Below are 16409 nucleotides of genomic sequence, written 5' to 3' on the forward strand. Positions count from 1 at the left end.
GCCGCGGTACAACTATAATACCAAGTAACTATGTTGAAGTGAATTGAGAAGCATCTTTATACAAAAGCAGTGCATTGCCACCATCTTGTGACATCTTAGCGCCAAGAAGTGATATTTAAGTGAGTCGAGAAGCTTTAAATAGACAAAGTAGGGATTTGGCACTATCCTGTGGCACCTTTAGTCATTTACATTTACAAAAACCATTACCTTGCAAAGTCGACAGTTGGCTATGCACGGGCACACACTATGCTAACATGTAAAATAGTTTATTTTTGTAAATGTTTCTAAATTCAATTCCACAAACTCCGTACTCTGTACACTTCAAAAGGCATTTTCCAAAAAACAAAAGAAACACCCCGCCCCCCAAAAAAGTGGGTTGTGGGGGGATATAAAGAACCAAAAATGGGACTACTTTACATGACAAAGAAAATGTAGCACAAACACACTGGCAGGATGATGTCGTATCATACAAGAGAAAGAAAAAAAAATTTAAGAAACAATTTTGTTACAACCATTCATTGAGAAAATATATACAATTGACTCGGAAAGTTAAAAAAATACATGCCATATACATTACGAGTTCTAAGACTGTCTCCAAAATTTTACTTGAAATTGTGCACGCAAAAAACGTTTCCATTTTCTACGCATGTGACGTGTGACTGTGTGTCAGTATAAGAAATAGTTCTGATTAAAGACAATGCCATCTACCCAAAGGAGAGAAGCGACGGTGGCAAAAGTTCCCCGGCAATTCTTTCTGTCAAACATACACACATACATAAACATAAACACACACACACGCACTCTGGTTTGTCAAAGTTGTCGTCATCAGACACTTGCACCTTGTTTCAAAAGCAACATAAAAACAACAAATATACGTTGGTGTTCCTATTTGTGTTAAAAAGTTAAAAAGTTGTCCTTTTGGTGTTTCGAAACCTAATTCACAGTTTATTTAAAATCAAACCTGATTAACGTCCGACAGACAATCTGTCGCCACTTGGAGAGTTGATATTTTCAATCTGCAACTGATCATTTAGCAACAAAAATAGCATTTCTTCAACTTTTTTTTTTTTGTTTCTTTGAGTGGTTAACGTGTGTGTTTAAAGTCACAAAACACTACAGCTACAATACCTTACTTTTACAACAAAAATATTTTGTGAATTATTGTGGTTATCTTACAAATTCTGTACAGAATAATCATAATATATACTCTCAAACAGAAATAACGTTCCATCTTAAATAAATTTCATTGACAAAACAGAACGGGGAGAAGAAAATAGGAACAAAAATTTTAAAACACCTAACATTGAGAGGGTTAAGGTAGTATTTGGTCGGTTATTCCTATACTTTTTCTTTATGTACATTTATACAACAACAAAAAAAAAGTAACAGCATGTCTTCTTCTCACTTCACAAACATATCTGGCCTTCTTCAAATCATCACCATTATGTAGAGAATCAAATTCATTCACTCGGTAATAAATACAAAATTCCACACAAATCACATGACGGAGACCTATGATAAAACTGACTCATGGAATCAAGTATTGTGTGTGTGAGTGTGTGTCCATTTTTTTTTTCAGTTTTGTTGGTTTTTTTAATCTTTTTTTTTGTTTGTTTTAGTGCAAGTTAATATTCCCTTCGCAGTATTCATTGCTGTACATTCCTCATTCAGTGATGTCTACATTTAGTCATACGCATAGTACGACACACGCACACGCACTCACACACACACAAACAAAAGGGCCTGCCCTTAGTAAGCAATAAGGCCGCACCCTGCACAGTGCTTTCTCATTCGTTGGTGAATTCCACACCCTGTGTAAGCCGCACACGTGTTTACAGAGACACCCACTCACAGACAGACAGACAGACAGAGGCGTCGCAATGCAATGGCCTCGCACATATGGCACACGTCGCATCCTGCTACTTGTGTTCCATTCACCTCCATCCAACTCGGACGCCTTCTGATCCGTCACAAAATGACTTCAGGGTGAAACTGATCCTTCTCAGCATCCGCAGGCAAGAAGCAGGGAATGTTTTTTGTTGTTGTTGTCTTTTTTTTTAAGGTTTGTCAGCATCGCCGTCTCTTCGCTCAGTAGATCCACTTCCTGCACTCAGCGGCGCCACAGTGGCACGCCGCCTTGTGCTGACTGGCGACGGGGTCGAACTGGTGGTCAAAACACAGCTGGAAAATGACAGAGCAGAGGCGTGAGGGACAGTTCCTTGGGTTTCACTTCCTCCCGTAAGGATGGTTTTACACGACATCGTTGAGTGAGACAATTCAGGCTATTTGCTCTGGAGAGGCACAATTAAGATATGAGTTGTTAAATTAAAATAGTTTTAAAGCCATTGGAAATGAAATTGAAGAGCAACTTTCCGATGGCCCATGTTGTCCAAGGTTGCCACCGTACGTAAATGACACGCATCTGCTCTCAAGAGATCTGAAAAAAATACCGCATCACTGTTTTGTTGGTTCCGCCATCGAGTGTCATTTGCTAGATTCTTTTTTTAAATTTTTTATTTTTTTATTTTTAAGAGCATTCATTTATTTGGAGATTTGAGACTACTTACAATCGTAAAATCCTATTTTTGTGCCAGGATTGATTGAATATATTTTCATGCCAATGAAGCCTTGTTTTTAGATGAATGGTTTCAATGGCGCTCACGATTTTTTAAGGATCCGTGGGAGCCCTGGATTAGGCCAAATGAACACAATGTCACTTTTAGTTTTTAGATTTATTTTTTGTTTTAACCTATTGTTTACATCTATGTTGTCACGTTGTTGACACCTGAGGAGTTATTCACATGCAATTTGAGTATCCACTTATGTGGACATTTTTTCCTGCTTTGTGTCGCATGAACTGTACATGGAAATAAACAGTCCAAAAGAATTGGATAAAGGAAGCCAAGTGGAATTCGGCACTTGGACCTGCAGTGTAAATCCACACTAAAAGTAGAATGGAATATTTGCACTCAAATTCCGCTAAAGACACTCAACTTTTTGGGAGACAAGAATGTTGTTAATGTGTGGCAAATCTGGAACATCAACAAACGAACATCATCCCAAAAACCCCCCAAAAAAACCAAGTTGGCTTCTGTGTTGGTCAACCTATTTTTTGCACTTTTCTAGTTGTGTTACAGGGGGTCCTCGAAGTTTTGTTCCTGTTTGTAAGTCAAAATACGCCATGTCCCTATCATAGACTAATTGCACTGTATAACAAAGTGTGAGTAATCTCATTTAAAAAAAAAAAAAAGTGGAATAAAGAAAAAGAATATGCACCTCCTCTCCCCTTTCAATCCGGCGGATGCAGCTGATGATAATTTTGTAACCCCTTTCAAATGTCACAACCTCAGCAACACAGTTTGGGTCACAAGAGTGGTTCATGTACCTGTTAAAGAAAAAGAAGATTACAGAAAAAGGAAAAAACGTCAGGGCGAACCGACTGAGTGCATTACTAATGATCATTTTTTTTCTTCCCATTTTCCATTTAGAACGACCACAAACGGTTCACTGAAAACAGTCTTCTCTGCCAACCTTTACCCTGCATGTGCCCTTTCGTTAGTGTGAATTCAGAAGTGTTCCAAAGAACGCATTACGCCGCATGAAACAAGCTAAATAGTCAAGAGTTTGAGATATGCTGATTACGACACAAAATACATTGAAACCGGCAGCCCGAGGCAACCCGCCTACATTTATTCAAGGTCGGGGGTCAAGAGTGCAAAAGAGAGAAAAGCCAAAGGCAGAGACATCACACTCAACTTTTTGAATGCTTCGTTAAAGTAAACCACTCCGAATGAAAACCCGAAAAGCAAACGTCGAGCGGTAAAACGTCACGTACCTGGCGAGCCCTCCCGATCGGGTCGCATCGACAACATGCTCGCTGTCGATACGGAACATAAACACAGCTCGATTCTGGAAAGGAGGTGGGTAAAAATCACTGTTAGTCTTTGTTCAAATAGCCTACAGCTGATTGACAGTGAAATGGATGCCGACCTGAGATCCATAGACCCTCTCCTTCCTGATGGCTACCTCATTGCGGAGGACTGTTCCATTGTACTCAATCACCATTGTTTGCTTTTCCATGTCTCGAGCAGCAAACAGCCCGAGACCCTACAAATGTGTCATTACAGTACATTTCCATCATAAAACAAAACTCATTCCATAAAACAAGAGTAACTGGAGTTTTAAGTACTGGTAATTTAAATGACACATTCTAGGAAATATCGGTACATACGGTTAAGGGCTTGCTCTTTATTATCAACCTCTAATATTGGTTGGTTGTTGATTATGATAATAGACATAATCTCAGATGAAAATGCATTAAAAAACACACACAATATAAAACTTCTGGCTCCCACAGATTGGTCGGCGCTAAAGGCTTGGTGAGATGTCAACTTTTGGTGACATTATTCCACAGTCTGGAACACCACGCGAGGCCTCGACCTTCTTCACGGTCTGAAGGCAATTGGGACGACCTCAGTCAGCAAGATTACACGAACACACTCCAAATCTCCTTTTCTCAACAGGAACACAAAAGATTGATCTTCCAAGCAGAGCAAAACATACTGCTAGAACAACAAAGCAATGGCTTGGTCACATTAAAATCTTGAAGTGGCCTGGTCAGCCTCTAGACTGCGACACAATCTAAAATCTGTGACAAGAACTGAAGCTTCAATTTCCTATGTGGTAGCCGATAAACCTTTTGGATTTATATTATGAGTTTCTGGAGCAAAAGGAACGGAGCAAAACTCCTCCTGGGGTTTGTGCAACACCCGTAACCAAGTACAAGAAGGCCCTGTGCAAAAATGATAAGTACTAATTACGGTACCTTTTGCTTGGGCATCAGACGAGACACGTATTTCACGAATGCATGTTTTATATCTAATACGTTGTGGTTTTTTTCAAACACATTTTTAACTGATATTCTATTTCCATAATCAAACAACCAGTAGGTGAGAAAAACTATTATTCAGCGAATTTTATCCGCGACTGTATCCCCATTAAGGACAAGGGCACTACCAGTACACGTTTTTCAATTAGATTATGGGTTAATTCGACAAATACTGATTCAACTAAAATGGTGTTCATGACTAAAGCCCCGCCGCGGTTGTAAAACTGACTTGGATGCGGGAGCGGGCCAGGTAGACATTGGCTCTCCACTCGCTCTTCATCCAGCGGTATTGTGAAGATCTTGGGTGCACGACTGCCGGCTTGTTGTGGGAGGAGCCGCCTTCTCCCTGGGCCACATTCTGGTTCGACCTGGCACTGCCGCCAGATACAGCCTGCACCTGTGGCCTATAAAGCAACAGATATGTATTAATAGTGTGAAAAAAAAATACAGAAAATCCTCTGTACATCAGGGCCAAGGGTAAGAATGATGAGCAATAAATTATGTTGAGCAGCAGTGGATGGGGCATAAAAATCGGTGGTCGTGCGGCTCAAGAAGGCACGCTCAGTTCACCGCTGTACTTAGGCTTTTTCATTTGATTGTCACATTTTTATGGTTTGGAAGTGTTTTTCCTAGAAACATTTCCTGCAATTATGACTTTGCTGCTGCATTACCATATGTTAGTGACAGACTACAGATAGACAGTCAGGTAATGTTAAAGTTCGGATTACTTTGCTGTCAAAGGAATGGAACGAGGACGATCTGCAGTGATGCTACTTTCACCAAATCTTACCTGATGACCAGAGAGGTGCGAGGGGAGCCGGTTCTTGGCTGAGCCCTGGCACTGCCAGCGGGATTGAACAGGAGAGGAAGCTCCATGAGAGGGTTGCGCCCGTAACGGAATGAGTATCTGTCACAAGCCTCCACTCCAGGGAGCTGAAATAGAGAGCAAAAACATTGGAGTCATTGTTACAGTTTAACTCATTCAGTACCAGCCAATTCTAGACCAAGTCTGAAAAGACGTTTAAAAACGTCTTTGGGAGTGAATGAGTTAACAGTCAAACCCAAGGCCTCGGGGGGACATGTGACGTCATTTTATGTGGCCCGTGAAAGCAAATCATGTGGGTCACCTTCCATGATTCTTGCTAAAGTGTCCAAACATTTTAAATCATCAGATGTAATCACTGTGAGATATTGCAAGCATTATTTTGTGAACAAAGTCCTTTTTTACAGAACGAACTATAGTTCAACAAATTGATGGATAGCTAGTTTTGGAATAAGAAGTCAATGATAATTTGTTGAGTACGCGTATATGTGACGTAATGTTTTCGCAGTCATAGCGGCTGCCTGAGGGCAACCGTGCCCTTGACTAAAATGAGTTTGACACCCCTGCTATAGTTTCACAATCTGCATATCACTATGCTGACAACATCAGAGCTCATACAAACCGATTCAGTGATCTTGGCGACAGCAGACGCTGTGAGCCCAAACAGATCCTCCCCTTTCAAGTAAACTGGGAACAGCTTCAGTGTGCCAGATTCCGTTCTTTTTTCAGCAACAGGACCCAGAATCTGATCCCAAACGCCTAACATGAGGGGGATCAGAACGGGAAAACGTTAAAGATATGTTTGCCCGCAGTGAGTTTCTTTTTTTCTTCAGGAATCTGACAGGCAAGTTTGAGCGCAAACCTTTAGCGGTGGTGTCCGTCAGGACCAGATCTTGATAGCCCTGTTCAATGACTCTGATGGTAAACTCGGGTTGCCCATCTTTTTCTTCAACAGAGCAGACGTAGCGGCAACGGCGGTTGCCATGGCGCATGCTCCAGTATATACGACAAGCCTCGTAGCCGACTGGAAAGATGGCGGTCGTGGAATGGAATGCTGCCATTTGCATGGGCGTGAGTTGGCCGATGGCGTGTAGCACCAGGCTGCCTATTCGGAAGGTGTAGCCCAACTCGGGTTGCTGCACAACTGTGGCCATCTGGCGTACTTCGTCCCTTTGGACGTAAACACGTCGAAAGACGGCGAAGCAGCGCAGCTCGTGCTCCAGGGCATGTCCGGCCGTGCCCCGCGGTCTGTGGGCGTGGCACAGCATGGTCTTATCCTTGAAGAAGGTGCAATGGGCTTGCAGGGCACAGGTGAAATGGTAGACATTGGTACAACGCAAGCGGTGGCAGCCGCTGGTGGCGCCCGTCTGCTGGCAGTAGACGCAGCGCACCGTTTGGCCACGACGCAGCGCCAGCTCCACGTTGATCAGGGCGCCGGCTTGCGTCTCATACACCTCTGTGGACCACAGGGCGCAGTTGAGGTGCACCCACACGTCCAGGTCGAGATTAAGCAAGCGAGCGGGACCGTCAGTGATTCCATCTCCAAACTGGTGGCAGAAACAGCATCGCCTGTGGTCGCGCAGTGACACGGGAGGCCGCAACGAGGCGCCAAGTTTTTTCAGGAGGTCGTCAATCTTATCTTCTTCAGGGAGTTGAGAGTTTCCTCTAGGCACCACCACCTGGACAGTCCACTTCCTCCATCGAAGACCCTTTGGTCTCTTGACCTGATGCCAAGTCTCGTGGGACCTGGGCCGGGCCTTCAGCTTCACAGTCACTTTGATGGCATCCGACCTGGCTGTCTCACCAGCCACGGGGAAGGGGATTGGAGAAGTCGATGGGGGGGAGTGTTTAGGCTCAAGCTGGGCTAGGCAATGAACATCCATTGAAGACATGTTGTTGTTGTACTGATGCTGGGCTTTAGAGAACATCTCTCTTTGATCCGAGGCGGCAATGAGCGTCAGGGATTCCTGGTTGGGGAAAAAAAGAAAAGAAAAGAAAATGACCGTGAAATACAAGAAAGAATGATGAATTACTGCATCTTCAGGACACTAACAAACCTTTGATTCTGTGGATGACTTGGGCTGCATTGGTGAGGAGCAGTAGCGAAGGAAGCAGTTCTGACTACAGAAGACCAGCTCGTCTTTGAAACGGCTGACAGATTCCTAATGAACGAAATTGTCCAAACAATGAGAATTTGAGGGGGAAATGAAATCAAAACTCAACATCTGTGAGTTATTGAGCTCAATTCATGTTAAAAGTAAAAAGAGGCTCAAAACACAATGTAAATCTCAATTTCAATCAATTATCCGTAAGACTGATATCTGAGTATTCAAAAACATGCAAGAAACAGAGTATAGAAAGACGAAGTACTAATTTACACAACTATTATCCAAGGAGCAAATACCAGATACTGTACATATGGTACCTTAATGTGAGAGGGGAGCTCTTTGATGGATTTCTGCACTCCATTTCCCAGGACCACCACTTTACAGTTGCAGCACCATTGAGGTTTACATCCAGGGCTGCCAGAAACTCTCTGGTCAGGTCCTCGAGCTAGGACGGAGCCTAAAGCAAAAAAAAACAAAACAAAACAAAAAAAAACCTCAAATGGTTCACAGATCATGTAGGCAGTTGAATTAAAAGCAGCATTGTCGCTCTTAAGTCGCATACACATGCCCTGATAGGCCCAATTGGGTGTCTCTTCAAAAAAAAAAAAAATACCGGTAAAATAAAAAAGATTTGGACATGTGGTGTGACTTCTCTCCTATCCGCTCAGAAAAGGTCATTGTGTGTTTTAATTATCAAGCACACCACACACACTAGTCTCATCATGAGTGGTGACTAGCATTCTTCAGTCATTTCCTCACCTGGGCTGTTGGGATGGAAGCGGAAATGATGCGCCTGATGTTGCATCATTCCAATCGGGCCGCCAGGCCTGATCATCTGTCCCGGGCGACCATGAAGGCCTCCATTTTCTCCCTGCCCATGGAAAAGCAAAGGAGGGCGAAGGTCCACGCGTGGGTAAGTGAGCATGGATATGGGCCCCCGGTCTGGGGTGCTGCTGACCTCGTAGCTGCTGGGGATCTTCACACAAAGCAGCTCTGAAATGGCTGCCACCACTCCAGTGATGTTCTGGAGCAGGGAAAAAGAGCAGGACTTAAAAACATTCATAGGTTTTTGACCCTGTATTTTTAGGAGGTCATCAACTATGTAAATCACGGCATCATCATAAATGCACTAACAGCAATGAATTCAACGACAAAAAAGGAACGCGACGCAACACAGGAAAACAATGAGCGGCAACAAATAAATTTTGAGGTGTTTCTATTTCGCATGTGCATGATTATTACAAGAGAAAAGCAACCGTTTTCACTTTTCTTGTGTTGTTGCAAAGCGATGATTTTCTGTTGACCGATCAGTGGGCTAGTTCAATTGCACCTGTTTGATTACCCTACGCAAGTTTTTACAATGGATCCTAAAAGACAAAAAGAATATGAAAGACCTGCACTGGTTAATTCAAGTATATTTTCACTGAATTTGGGTACTCTTACCTCAGCTGCAGCTGGTCTTAAAGTGATGGCTACAGAAACCAGCCCTGATTTGGAATTGTTGGACATTGGACCAAACGGGGATCCAAAGAAGGCTCCTGAAGGCTCAGTCTTAATATCTTGCAATTTGACCTCTGACCCTAAAGAGGAAAATCGGAAAAGTTATTTTATGCCAATGAAATTAAAAATCAAATGATGAGAATCTGCATTCTAACATACATACCTTTCCCATCCGGCGCAGGAAGCATGGGGAGCACAGGGGAGACGCAGGGGGATGGTGGCTCTTGCTTCACCAATGACAGATCTGGATAACGACTAATTTCCATGCCAACCACACTCTCAGGGGACGAGGATGGAACAAAACTATCAGGTGTGTCCCTTTCCTTGCAAAGCTCCTGCCCTTTGTTACTGTGACATTGCAGGGAAAAATACAGTCAAACTCTTGCAGCTTTGTACGGAAACAAAGAACTGTATTGCTTTAATCTGTGTGTCAGATACCTCAGCTCCTCCTGGTTATTGTGGGGAGGGGTCGGAAGGGATGCGGGAACATCCACTGTTTTGGGACCCTGAGCAATGGCCCGAGCTAGCAGATCATCTTCAGTCCTAAACGGGACATGTAGCGGCTTCGGAACAAGGCCTTTGGTCACTGCACATAGAAGACCATGCGGTTATACTGTGCTCTGAATGATAAAAATATCCATCCATCCATTCTCTTCTGCTTATGGGAGGTCAGGTCATGGGGGCAGCAGCTTTAGCAAGGAAGCCCAAACTTCGCTCTCCCCAGGCACTTCGTACAGCTCTTCCTGGGGATCCCAAGGCGTTTCCAAGCCAGCCAAGAGACGTCCCAGTGGGAGATGCCCGGAACATCTCACCAAGGAAGCATTCTAACAAGGTGCCTGAGCCACCTCATCTGTCTCTTCTCAATGCGGAGGAGCAGTCTCTCGACACTGCACTCCTTCCGGATGTCCGAGCTTGTCACCTTATCTCTAAAAAAGAGCCCGGACACTCTGCGGAGGAAATTAATTTGACTGCTTGTTTCCGGGATCTTTTACTTTCGCCCACGACCTTCAACATGTGATTATAGCTGAGGGTAGCAACGTAGATCTACCAGTAAATCGAGAGCTTCACCTTTTGGCTCAACTCTTTCTTCGCCATGACTAACCAATAAAGGGTACGTATAACTGCAGACACTGCACCGATCTGCTTGTCGATCTCCGGCTACCAGCTCCCCCCCCCCAACACAAAATTGTGAACAAGACTCCACCATTTCCAATTGAGTACCATAGCCTCAGATTTGGAGGCGCTGATTGTCATCCTAACCGTGTCGCACTTGGCCGCAAAACCGCTCCAGTGAGAGTTTAAGATTGTGGCTTGATGAAAGTAGACGTATCACATCATCTGCAAAAATCAGACATAATACTGTGGTCAAACTAGACCCCCTCCACACATTGGCCGTGCCTTGAAATTCTGTCCATAAAGGTTATGAACAGAGTCAGTGACAAAGGGCAGCCTGGGTGGAGTCGAACCCTCATTGGAAAAGAATTGGACTTTCTGCCGGCAATGGGGACCAAGCTCCAACAGTGGTCGTACAGTAAACGTGTGCATTTTACCCATGGCTGCTGCTTTGCTCGCCAGCTCTTCTGTTGTAGCAAAGCCATTGATCATTTTCTGCCGATTCACAGGTGGGGGCGTAGGAGGAAGAGATGCCGGAGGTGTTGGTGGATTGCTCATGTTACTCTGCTGTAGGAAAGAGCAGAGCCCTGGTCAGTTCATGAATTTAGAGGAGCGTTCCAAGAGCATCATAAATGTAAGGAGAGCTCACCTTGTAGGCCAACTGCGAATAATAGTCGGAGACGCCATCCAGCGAGGCGCTGCCAAAAGTGCCTGACAGGAGGTTCTCTCCATTGAGCTGACCGGTGCCGTAGGGAGCAAAGTGGGCAAAGTTGACCCCGATCAGTGGCTCCATGAGGGGCAGCAGAGAGAGCTGCTGTGAATGAAAAAACCCCCCCACATAAAATGCCTTAATTATACATTTGATGTGACTTTTCCTTTATTTCACGGCTTCTCTGCTTCCACTTCAAAGCTTAAAAGCATTTGTAAATTACTGAAGATCACAAAATTAAGCATACCAATTGTTCATATAAGACCACCACGACTTACCACTTTCATGCATATGTTGTTAATTTTAATAAGCTTTCAATATTTTCTGAATTCACCTTTTTATGCTCTGCCCACACGAGATGGGCTTTGCAATTTACAGTTGCTCATTTGTGGAGCATACCTGCTATTTGATTGGTGCTCATATGGGCAAGGTACCTACTAGGTGGTAACTTCAAACTATGTCATTAATGTTTCTGAATATTAATAACAATAATAAAAAACACTGAGGAAGAGAATTGTTAATTACTACAGCAAACACGGTTTGCATTTAGTTCAACCTAAATAACTCGCAGCCTTCAGCTGCAGGTTACCATTGGGGGGCGGGGGGGGACTTCACACACACACATCTCTTTGCACAATCGGCTAGGGATTAGTTTCATATTTGATTTAGTTTCTGTTCTTAATTACACATGCAAAGGCTTTCATCAGTTGATTAGTCTTACCTGTTTTATTTGGGTCATCACTGTGTCCGGGCCGGAGTGCATCAGTTGCCTCTCATCGCCTTCCTTCTTCCTTTTCTTGTAGCGAGAGGGAGGTTTCTCCCCTCCTTTTGGGTTTCTTTTATTCCTCCCTTTCTTCTTCTCCTGTTCACTAAAGAGATGCCCTTGGAAGTCCAGAGTGCCATCAGAATACGCCTGAGGATGAAAAAGATCACAACACAAACGTTCATCTTCTTTAATGAAAGCCAAATAGTTGACTTCAACGTATAAGCTAGGTTTTCAACCACATAAGTGAGTCATTCAGAAACAAAAGTGAATGATTACAATTATCCTGAGTCACTTCAAGAGGACAATCTCTCAGGATATTTTCGAGACATCGGTCCAATGGGCCTTTGCTAACTTTGAACGGAAGGGAGGGTCAATGCTAATTTTTGGCCCGATATTGGTGTACCCTACTTGAGTTGCTGTTTGACTCACTATGCTGCCCACTCCCCACGTGACGCATATGGACAAAAAGACTGACCCCATTGCTGTCCACAGAGCTTTGCCTGAGAAGGGCTTTGCAGTCAGCAGGATCCTCCTCCTCCGATCGCATGCTCTCCTCCGACTGCTGCTGGGAGAACTCTGGTGGAGTCGCGCTCTTGTTCTTCAGCAAGTGCTTCAGTAGCTCGTTGCCAGCTTCACCCTTGTTTGGACTCTGTCCAGCAGGGAAGGGAGACACGCCTCCTTTGCTGCCACCCTCCTCCTTCACAGAACTAATTTCGGCACCCACGGGCCCTTCTCTTGACCCGTGACATTCGCTGCTGTCAGTCTGCTCCAACTTTATGTTGCTGAGGATCCTGTCATGCTCCTGAGCCTGCGCCCTTGCCGCCTCCAGCGAAAGTCCGGATTGTGACGCAGAAAGTTGCCTCTCTAGCTCAGAGTGACCCGGAGTAGAACATCCAAGTGGGGATCTTGACAGGTCATGCTCTCCAAAGAGATGCGGGTTCCTGGTTGGCGTTGAAGACGTGTCTGAGACGCATGGCGTCAGTGGGGCAGTGAGGTCCGAGTGTGGCGTTGAAGGCGTCTTGATCGAATCGGCGTCATCATCTTTCTTCTTTTTCCGTGTTCTTTTCTTTTTCCCTTTTTCATCCGGTATGATGTTAGAGTACAGTTGGATTAATGATTGACCTGAGCCAGGGAAGTTGGATGGAAGAGGTGTAGCCGAGTCATTTGCAAAAGGTGGACCTTCGCCTGGCATGGGAAGCATCATTCCTGGTCCGCTGAACTGACGAGGTCTGGGCTGACCCTGTGGAAAGTTGGACACTGGTAGGCCGAGGTTATCAGGGCCCATTTCTGGAGGTACCATCTCGTTTCCCATCATGGGCCTGCGTTCACTTTGCATAAAGTTTCCAGTTGACGAGCACATGCCTTGCTGCTGGGGGAAAGCTGCTGCATGTTCTTGCTGCTGCTGTTGTAAAGGAAGCCTCTGGGGCTGCATAAACTCTTGCGGAAGCTCCGAGTTAAAAAACGGCATCTGAGCGAGCGGCGCCAACATCCCATCTGGCCCCATCATACCTTGCTGCTCCATTTCCATGCGGTGTTTCAAGGCCCTCTGTCGTTCAACTTCCTGCATAAGCTGCACCCGCTGTCTCTCCTGCTGTTCCCGGAGCCTTTCTCGCCTCTCCCGCTCTTGGAAGCCCTCGCTGAATGGATTGTTATCATCAAACTTCACACCGCCCGCCTGAATGGGTTTAACACCCCCTTGAGGAGCTGTTGCCAATTGGGACTCCACTGGTATTTGAGAGTGTTGAATCATGTTACCCATCGGCATCTGATGGGGCTGCACTGGATTTCCCCCATGTAGCCGCGGGGGCAACATAGGTGGCATTCCAGGCCCTCCTATGGGACCAGGAGTGCCAGGGTGCCAGCCTGGTGGTGGGTTTGGCAATCGAGGAGGGGTGTTTGGTGGGCCAGAGTGAATTGGCATTTGCATCACAGGGTTCACCTGAGGCTGGACTATAGGTGGTCCACCGGGAACGAGGCCAGCAGGACCCGGCACTGAATGCATCCCAGGCATTAAGGGCGTCAAGTTGTTTTGTTGCTGTTTCACTCTGTATTCCTCGATGAGTTCAGCATGCTCCTTTTGTTGCTTGCGGATCTAAAATACATAAGATATGTTCATAAAATGATGACGGATATGGTGTATATTTGGGTACATCTAAATCAGGGGTGGGCAATTATTTTCCCGAGGGGGCCAAATGAGAAGTAGAAAATATTGTGGAGGGCCGGGCCAAAAGTTAGAAATAGAAATAGAAAATAAACAAGATAGCACAATGTCTTTGTATGCCAGTAATAATGTAACATTCTCCTCCACCATCACACTCAGCACCGGTTCTCCTCAAGGATGTGTACCGAGTCCCCTGTTGTTCACGCTCTACACATTTGACTGCTCTCCGACTCTTATTAGCGGTCCAGTTTGCGGAAAGTTTTTAACATGATAACAATCAAACCATTCTAGGAAATGTTCATTTACTCGAGCCACAAGCAATTCACTCTGAGCATGGAAATTGCCAGAATCGGACTGAGTAAGAATCGCTTCCTTGTTTTTCAAAGTCTCGTAGATTTGAGTCTTTCCAACTCCAGGCGTCTCCTGAATGTTTCGTACTTTGTTACCCGCTTCGTTTAATCAGATACATATCACTTTCCCTAACTGCGCCACCTGGTGTTGAAATACCTGTCATTACAAGTCCAAACGAAATGAATGCAATCAAGCCTTAATTGTGCACCAATCTTCGGCGGGCCGAATTAAAAAGACCAACGGGCCGGATCCGGCCCGCGGGTCGTAGTTTGCCCAACCCTGATCTAAATGATTATTATAGTGAAACAGATAAATTCTTTCATCCAACATTTTTTTTATCAGTATTCCTTGAAAAAAAGTATTGCTGTAGCAACTAGAAGACTAAGTATGTTGCTACACCTAACTATAGGCTGGTCCACGCGCTGCGTTGCACCTTAATTAATTTTCAAAGAACCCGATAGGACATTATTTTGGATGGAGGGGGATTATAAGTGTACTTGGCACCAATTGAAGATTGTTTTTTCAATATCGACATTTATTTTTTGTTTTTTCTTTGTTTCTGTTTTTGAAGGGCGGCAAACATTCTTTGTGGAAAATGTTTTCCACAAAGAACTTGTTTGCTGGAGATTGGAGATTTATCAGCGTGCTTTTGTAAATTGTTTAAGGTTTATATATATATACTGTATACATATATATCAGAGATGAAAATGGACTTTCCTGAAAAAAAAAAAATATATATATATATATACCTGTGTGTGTGTGTGTGTGTACACACACACCTGGCCGATCACGCATGAATTAGTTTAAACAAAACGCGATTCAAATACTCGACATTCAATGATTAATCTTCCTTTTGTGTGTGTTTCTGTATGATTATTGCATAATAATGAGACACCAGACACCAGACACCAGAGTGTTCATTATGTGCCGCTGTATTGAGTAGATAGTCCGCTGCTCTCTGCTGTGCGTGCGTCAGCGCGAACATGTACACAAGCGCGTCTTTTGATTTCAACCAATCAGCGCTGACGCAACCGACGTCACACATGACAACAGCTAAGCTAAGCTAGCCGAGACAACACTCTTAGTCGGACGGACACGTTTTTCTGCCAATCTGTGCGTTTCCATTTTTTGTCCAAATATATTTTTTGCGACAACAACTGTCTTGTCCATGGCGTCTTTTATTCATTCCACTTGGGTTTGGCAAGTGTGTTTATAAAGAGATGAAAATCTCTTTACTGTTACTAGTGTTAGTGCCTCAAGATGGCTACGCTCGTGAAAGCAAAACAACGAACTCAAACGCGTGTTCGTTCAATGTTGTCAACTCATATCCGGATTAATTTTAGGCAATTTTTCCTCAATTCTCCAGAGAAATTTTCTTTAAAATTTGAAAATCCGGAATTTCGGGAAAATCCGGAGGACTTTCATCTCTGGTTTATATATATGAATAAAGGAGGAAGGGAGCCAAATGTTCAGTAGAGGAGGTAGACACGTAGAGCTCTTCTTACCTGCTCTAGCTGTTTTTGCACTACGCCCTGCTGCTCTGTGACATGCTTGAGCTGCTCAGCATCCTCCTCCGGGAACTCTCTCCCGGCCTTCTTCGCCGTTCTCTGTTTGGCAGACAAAGCTTTCTTTGACTTCCTGTGTGCTCCAATCTTCTCCTCCAGAAACTTCTGCTGCATTTGAAGTAGTTGCTGAGTCTCCTGCAGCCACTCCTCATACTGAGCCCTTTGAGCATTGTCTGAAAGAAAATGGGTGTTTTTTAGCAAGCCTGCCGGAATAGGGTGGCAAAAATACAGCATATTTGTGAGCCTAATAAACTTTCAAATGAAATACCACTGATGCAAAGAAATTTTTTTGAGAACTTACTGACAAATCCCGGTCCAAAATTAGGAGGGTTTGGTCGTGGTACTTGTGTCAATCTGCCATCCTGGTGGAAAAGTAAAGACATTTGCTCGTACAGTCCATAGTGTATGTGTGACAGGTGCTAGTT

General features: G+C 44.3%; 1 protein-coding gene across 8 annotated transcripts in view; it reads right to left on the minus strand.

Annotated features, from left to right (window-relative positions):
• Window positions 1-250: 250 nt before the first annotated feature.
• The window catches only part of kmt2cb (lysine (K)-specific methyltransferase 2Cb), a 61670-nt gene continuing 45511 nt past the window's right edge, over window positions 251-16409 (minus strand). For 6 of the 8 annotated variants that reach the window (XM_086128346.1, XM_086128350.1, XM_086128347.1 and 3 more), the window contains 20 exons: window positions 16286-16346; window positions 15925-16157; window positions 12383-13999; window positions 11863-12054; window positions 11082-11246; window positions 10870-10999; window positions 9758-9905; window positions 9483-9667; window positions 9263-9399; window positions 8579-8843; window positions 8137-8276; window positions 7769-7873; window positions 6574-7678; window positions 6334-6470; window positions 5679-5821; window positions 5118-5292; window positions 3991-4107; window positions 3836-3909; window positions 3277-3385; window positions 251-2181 (listed from right to left, as the gene is read on the minus strand). In XM_086128346.1, coding sequence (XP_085984472.1) covers window positions 2089-2181; window positions 3277-3385; window positions 3836-3909; window positions 3991-4107; window positions 5118-5292; window positions 5679-5821; window positions 6334-6470; window positions 6574-7678; window positions 7769-7873; window positions 8137-8276; window positions 8579-8843; window positions 9263-9399; window positions 9483-9667; window positions 9758-9905; window positions 10870-10999; window positions 11082-11246; window positions 11863-12054; window positions 12383-13999; window positions 15925-16157; window positions 16286-16346 — 5331 coding nt within the window. In that variant the 3' untranslated portion in view covers window positions 251-2088. The remainder of the gene's footprint in view (window positions 2182-3276; window positions 3386-3835; window positions 3910-3990; window positions 4108-5117; window positions 5293-5678; window positions 5822-6333; window positions 6471-6573; window positions 7679-7768; window positions 7874-8136; window positions 8277-8578; window positions 8844-9262; window positions 9400-9482; window positions 9668-9757; window positions 9906-10869; window positions 11000-11081; window positions 11247-11862; window positions 12055-12382; window positions 14000-15924; window positions 16158-16285; window positions 16347-16409) is intronic. The other 2 variants (XM_086128348.1, XM_086128345.1) reach the window with 2 other exon arrangements.

The sequence above is a fragment of the Hippocampus guttulatus genome, chromosome 14 (assembly GCF_054856545.1).
Source record: "Hippocampus guttulatus isolate MCC_2025c chromosome 14, RoL_Hgut_1.0, whole genome shotgun sequence".
Classification (NCBI taxonomy): Eukaryota; Metazoa; Chordata; class Actinopteri; order Syngnathiformes; family Syngnathidae; genus Hippocampus; species Hippocampus guttulatus.